Source organism: Musca vetustissima, unplaced genomic scaffold (genome assembly GCF_032173495.1).
Source record: "Musca vetustissima isolate MV318-11 ecotype Yass unplaced genomic scaffold, APGP_CSIRO_Mvet_v1 utg6724, whole genome shotgun sequence".
Taxonomy (NCBI): Eukaryota; Metazoa; Arthropoda; class Insecta; order Diptera; family Muscidae; genus Musca; species Musca vetustissima.
The window spans coordinates 80,618-87,805 of NW_026885980.1; the positions used below are offsets into that span (position 1 = coordinate 80,618).

At 36.8% G+C, this 7,188-nt stretch overlaps 1 protein-coding gene across 1 annotated transcript; it reads right to left on the bottom strand.

Annotated features, from left to right (window-relative positions):
- Positions 1 to 845: 845 nt before the first annotated feature.
- LOC133333379 (probable sodium/potassium/calcium exchanger CG1090) lies at positions 846 to 5,106 on the bottom strand. The gene is made up of 5 exons (XM_061541694.1): positions 4,905 to 5,106; positions 4,576 to 4,819; positions 4,228 to 4,517; positions 3,153 to 4,161; positions 846 to 1,042 (listed from the first exon to the last, which is right to left on the bottom strand). The coding sequence occupies exons 1-5, from the start codon at positions 5,070 to 5,072 to the stop codon at positions 846 to 848; spliced, it is 1,908 nt and encodes a 635-aa protein (XP_061397678.1). The 5' UTR covers positions 5,073 to 5,106.
- Between the last annotated feature and the right edge of the window lie 2,082 nt (positions 5,107 to 7,188).

Sequence of the window (7,188 nt, forward strand, 5' to 3'; positions counted from 1 at the left end):
TGCATGTTTCACTTTAACTATTTTTTTGTTAAACAATTTCTAAAAATTAATTTTGTTTATATTTTTTTTTTTTGAAAATGAAAAAAATACTTCTCATTATTATGCTAAAAATTATATACCTAACTACACATGTTATTTATTTCTTTGTTGTTGTTATTATTATTGTTACATTGTATTATTATCATTGTTGTTGTTTTTATAATTTTCTTTTCATTATTATATTATTTCATTGCATTTAAATGTTGTTTATTTATTTGTTATTGTTTTTTATGGTGCGTTGTAAAAATGTAAAATATGCTAATATTTTTGTTGTTGTTGTTGTTGTTGTTCTTGTTGCTGTTGTTATTGTGGTTGTCGTTACTAATTTCTATTGACTGTAGAATTTCATTCGATAAATGCTGTGGAATGAGAATAACACGTTTATTTATTCAGATTTGTCACCTTCTTCCTTTCCAATCCATTTCAAAACTCTATGGGGAATGGTGTTTGCTTTTTGGGGGTAGATATTGAAGTGCCGCATTTCCTCTAATTCAATCTTAATATTTTGTTTGTGGTGGTTATTTTGTTATATGGTTATTTTTTATTGTTGTTGTTGTTGTTTAATGATTAGTACTTTATGCCGTTTTCGCCCAAAACTTAACTCAAACGAGAAACAATGTAAAAACGCTTAAATATGTTTATGTGCAGGATGCGATTTTGCGATTATTCAAAATGTCCATGTTATTGCGTTTATATGTCATATAAATAAATAAATTGACTTAATATTCGCCTGGAAAAAGAAAAATAATTGGAAATTCAAAATAAATTCGCATTCAAAGAAGACTTCAATTCCAGCACACGGAATATTACTTACTTGGACATTCTGGTGGATTCATATAGCCGAATACATTCAGTTCGTATAGCGATGCCAGGGTTATGAATAGCAAATACCACACCATCAGTATGATGCCGAGGCGTTTATCCAATTTCCAGCCATTCAAATGTGTGGAGAGTATTAAAAATATCACTGTCGAGAATAGTGAAATTGTGGAGTACGTCAAACCTGGAAAGGGCCCGAAATGGAATTGAAAAAGAGAAAGGGGAAAAAAGAGTGAACGAGAAAAAATATATTAGTTCTTCGGAATTAATTTTCAAATATATTGTGTAAGTGTATGGGTGTAAAATACCAATTACCAATTATATTGTATACTTTCTTAATCAATCAATAAGAATATACCTATTTTAAAAGTTGAGCCGAACAACAACATATCTACACGACATCAGATGGAATTTAATAATCAGACTTTACAAATTTGTTGCACAATTTATATTAATTAGACAAACTCATATACATATGAATATCTAAATTTGAACTGATTTTAATTAAAATGTGTAGTTTGCATTCAATTCGGTGCGTTATGCTAAAGTTCGTGTCAATCGGACAAACTTAGGATAATTAGGTCTTGAAATCAGACGGGAAAATATATATAGGTTAGAAAACTGCTTTAAAAAAGAATGTTTCTAGAGTGAAGACAAATGTCGGACATTAATCAAATTGAATTTAATTCGCAGATGCAATGACCTTAGTGAAGCCACATATAACCAACGGCGAAGCCCTTACAGGCAAAAATCATATCAATAAATAAATATATGGAAGTTACTCATAAATATGATCAATTGGATTGAGCTCTGGGGATTTTTTCTATTTATTTGGGATCATTGACCTGTTGGAATGTCCAATTACCCAGGTAAACCCAATTTAGCACAGTTTTGTTTAGAACATCTATGTAACATTTCGCATTCGTAGTCGATTCAATAAAAGCAATTTCTCCAACCCTGCAAAACATCCACAGACAATAATAAGCGTAGTTTGAAGGTTTTGTTCATTGAACTCTGAATTAGTCTTCCTTCATATTTCCCTGTGCTTTTCGGAGTCCAATGTCTCGAACTTACTTTTGTCCGTGAAAAGAGCAGTATTCCGAAATGAAACGTCCTTGTTTTTGTACTTTTGAGGATAACTAAGCCGTTTCTGCTATTTACTTTCGAAATGTACGGGTTCTTTTGAGGACGGCAGCTTTGTAAATGTAAAACTATCCTCACGGTACTGGCGCTTACCGACTTCCCTATTGTGATCTTTTTTGCCAACAAGTTGATTTTTAGACTTTTCGATTTTTACCTTTAACTAGGTTAGGTTAAGTTGAAAACAGGGGTGGATAATACCACCACATATCCAACAAGGGAATGACATACACATAAGCCAGTTGAGGCCTATTGTGCGCTACAGATATGCAGAGAAAGTTAGAATTAAGGAAAGTTTAGATTAAACATTTCGAGTTTCTTTCGATTTTGTCAAACCTATTAAAAATCAATTCTCGACTTTTACCCACTAATGCAAAATCGACAGATTTTTTATATGAATTATTGTCAACAGATAAAATATAGTTCTGGAATGTGAATTTTTAGGGCAATTTGAGCTTCGTGAATAAACCAATACATATATATATATATATATATATATATAGGTCTAAATCTGCACCTATTCTCACCAATTTCCTCTCCTCTCTTTTTTGAGTGATTATTAATAGGAAAAAAAACCTATATAAAAGCTTACTGCCGTTTTTGTAATATAATGGGTGCATCGATATTCTCAATACAAGTGCAGATAGCGAATGAAACTACAATCTAATATAAACTTCTGTTGTTGTTGTTTTTTTTAATTTTGAATTGTATAAAGTGTAGAGTGGTGCATAAATTACATTGCAAATTGTGTAGCTGTGTGTGTGTGGTGTGCCATTTTGGGGGGTAGTGAAAGTGGTGTGGTGGGGGCGGGAACGGTGTACTGTGTATTTGTGTGACTTGTTAGGAAAAAATCAACTTTTTTGGTTGGTTAAATATTACCTCTCGCATACACAACGTTTACCCACACATTGAAAAAACAGAGATATTTATTGAAGGGGGAAAAGGAAAATCACAAAATAACAACAATTAAAGAGTTGAGAATGACACTTGAGTGTCCTCAGCTGTCCTTAAGTCTTCGCGGTTGCTCTGGTGATTAGTTTCTTGCTATCGATAGACGACGGCGGCACCCACGTACACAATGTTTCTCTTTGCTATTTTACTTTATTTAGGTTTGTTGTTGCTGTTTACGCTAACAATATGCATCGTGCACTTACCTTTCGATATGACATTGACGTGAGAGCCCGGCTTGATAATGGCCGTTTGTATGAACCACGGAAGACCTAAGCACACTAGGATATCAAAGACATTCGAGCCGATTGCATTTGAAACGGCCATATCGCCATAACCTTCTTTGATTACCGCTATTGAGCTTAGGGCATCGGGTACAGAAACACCAGCAGCAACGAACGTTAGACCCATCACCGTGTCCGGTATGGCCAGTGTGGAGCCAATGACGGTGATCATCCAGACCATGAAGTATGAGTAGAATGAAATCCAAATCATGGATATGAGAAAGGTGAAGGGATACCAATTGCGATACTGTTCGGTCCGACAGTCGGGCATGGTTTTCTGGCACAAGAAGTGAATGGGATAGACGACATACCAGGAGATCAGGGCTGGCAAACCGCCCTGTGTTGGACGTTCCAGGGGATTGGGTCGGGCCTCCTTCGATTTGTCGCTCGATTTGTAGTATTCGGGAGCACCACCTGATGCGGGTTGGGGTTTGCCCACAACCGGTTTACTGTTGTTATCTGTCGTAGCACTTTGCGTTACCACGGAATCGGGTTGATCGGGATTGTAAGCCATATTCTCTTGACCCTGACCGGCAGAGAATTGACTCATGCCCCAGTCATCGACCGGTGGTTGGCTGGGGATAGTGCTGGAACCCACAGGGTTGCTAGACGATTCCTCGCCCCATGCAGCATTGGGATCCCAGCTAGAATTTGGATCGGAGTAATTCTGATAATCGGATGTGGATGACTGTTGCTGCTGGTTTCCTGGGGAGGTGGCGTTAGGCTCCTGTGACAAATTAGTCTGCTGTTGACTGCCTTCTGTGTACGTGCTGTCGGGTACGTTTTTGTAGGTGACCAGAGAGGATTGTTCCTCCTTCGTGGGAAGTTTGAAGGGAAGATTGAGAGACATAGCCCAGCGTTCCAGTTGGGTGTTGAAGCATAAGGCGACACAATAGATGACATAGAACAGCAGCATAACGACCGATTCAAACTGCAGGGTGAGAGAGAAAGATACATTACAAATATATGTCCATTTTGGAACTAAGTGATTACTCACACAAGAGATGACATCATTAAAGATAATTATCAACATGACCAAAATCGAAACGCAATAGAAGAAACAGTCTCGCACCAATGGCCACCAATTCAGTTGGCAGACTGTTCCCGAACACAAAGCACACACCGAGATGACGAACATAATGTTGAAGACAGCGGAACCGATGACACCACTAATGCCAATATCGTCCTTGGCAAAGAACACGCCAATGACCACGGTGGCCAATTCGGGAGCTGAACTGCCGGCAGCCATAAATGTGGCACCGGCAACATCCGGTGATAACTTTAATTCTGCAAGGAGATGTCAATGAATTAGCTTCGGAATCATGTATGTGCGCCTTAGATTTACCTTCACAAAGCCGATCTAAACTGGCCACGAAATACTCATCGCACACAATGGCCAGGCCAAAGAATGTGAAAACAGCAACCAGAACATGAATGACCAGACCACCATGTTGCCGCAGCCATTTACCCATTAACGGACGGGGGAATTGTTCTATTGCTGGAGGGGTACAGTTTTCTCGTCTTGGACGCCATGTAGGAACTGCCGATTTGGGCTGCAAATGTGTGGCCTCAGTGCTGGAAAACATTAGCTTAAATCGGATGGGGAGATGAGATGAGGAAGCAGCTCTTGAAAAAATTTAATCAATTTATTGTCGCGATTGTAAAGATATTTACCTGTGTTGTATCACTCAATATCGTTTCATCGATTTCCTCACCGGATTTCGCCAATACCTCTTCATGTTGATTTTCAGCATTACCTGGTTCGGAAAGTGGTGGGGCTTCATCTCCATTTTTCGCCGAATATACAGTGACACAATAATATATCAGGAACAATATTCCCATATTCCAGAAACGTGCTCTTCGTGTTCTTCTAATGAAAGCCTGCAATGGGAGAGGAAAATAAGGTATGCTAGAGTGAGGTATGCTAGAGCATGGTAGATTTGTAAAATTCTTTATTTTCATCCAGTTTCTAAGAGGATATTATGTTGATGAGTCCTTAGTACGACATACACATAACGACGATGGGACGATAGCTCCAGTCCCAGTTTAAAAAAAAAAAACAAAAAAATATTTAGAATAATAATAATAAAGTGCAACAGTTTAAAGTGGCAAGTCTTAAACAAAAATATTAATAGACTTCGTTATATTCCCCTTTCAGCACAACAAACTTCGCTGGCATTTTCTCGGCACCCAGATATTAATTAAGAAACCGCAGATATACCACGACGCCTGTTACAAATTCTAGAGATTAGTTGTGTGTGTCTACCTCGTATCAAATCCCATTTCCACAACAGAAGTTCATCGTGTCATTAAAGCCAACCAATGATTCTTGGCGGGAGATTAGTACATTACGATTAAGTTGAACGCACAGAATATTATTAATTTCTGTGTGTTATTCTATTTAATTTCCGTATTTGCACTTCTCGTTTGACTCCCATTCCCCCTCCGTTTCGTTTCATTTCGTTTTTAATTTTACTATTGTCTGAGTTAATCCATTCAAACTATTGACGCTGTTTATCCTTTGAGTCATCAGAATGAGATTTGGAATTCCCATCCCTCCCAACATGAGTAATATGCTCGCATTTCTTGTCTTTTGTACTACGAATGTCTAGAGTAAAAAGAACAGAGCAAATTAAATGTTGGCTCTATAGGGACATAGTGATTTAGATTGACAAAAGGAAAGCTACAGAGGGATGATTTGTTGCTATTTTTTCAGAATTAATCTGTAAGGAAATAACCAATGGCATACCGGGCAGATTATATGATACGCTACACCAATCTTTCGGTAATAATATACCGATTAAAGCGACGGTATCGAAAAGTCCTGAAAGAATAATAATATCGTTCATAAGGACTTCCGTTAAAAGACGATTTCGACTATACATATATAGACCATAATAAATCGGAATTCTAAATATAATCGTACATTTTTTATTGGGTTTATCATTTAGTAACTTCCGTACTAATATAGTACATATTTACAAAACCAGATCCATGTTAGAACTTTACATACCAAAAGTGACAATATAAGCAACTTTCCGAATCCCTATTGTATTCCTATATCCAATACTAAATCTAGTGCCACTTGGGGTTTTTTGTTCACGTAAATATTAATTTCCAAAAAAACTTCATATCTCTACCCTACGCACAAATATCGACCACAATTCAAATTTTAGAACCATTTAGTACCTTTCTTCCGTACAGCTGTACTGAAAACATCCCAAATATACACACCAACAAACATTTTCAGAATTCTAAATCTATCGGTACGCCGAATACATAATGTGTTTACATTTTGTACCAAACATGTAACCATTTATTACCTTTTGTACTCTTGTAGTATAAATTTCCAAAACTACTTTCATATCCCGATCCTACATCCCAACTGCAAACTTAATTCCTAATCTACGGACTCCAGCCCGATTGTTGCACCAACATTCAAATTGTGCCAAATTTAGTACCATTTACTATATTTATGAATCTGCCAATTTCAGGATTCCAGCTCTATCGGTTCAACCAAATCCAAATGTTAAACAAATTGTGTACCATTTAGTACATATAAGTACATTTTACCAAAATGACCTACATACATCTATCTTTCAATCCGATCTTATTTCCCAATTACAGGATTCCAGCTGTATCGGTTCACTCAAATCCATATTGTTGCAAATTTAGTACCATTTAGTACATATAAGTACAAATTTCCAAAACTACCTACATACCTGAATACTACCTTATACAAAACTGCCTACATACTTCAATCCTACATTCCAGTAGAAATCCTTTTCCTAATTTCAGGATTACAGGTCCATCGGTTCACCCTTATTCTACTGGTACCAGATTTATTTTCACTTTATACACAAAAGCACGAATTTCCAATATTACCGACATAACTCAATCTTACAATTAAATGTTGTTTCCAATTTTCAAGATTCCAAATCTAATAGTCAGTACTCAA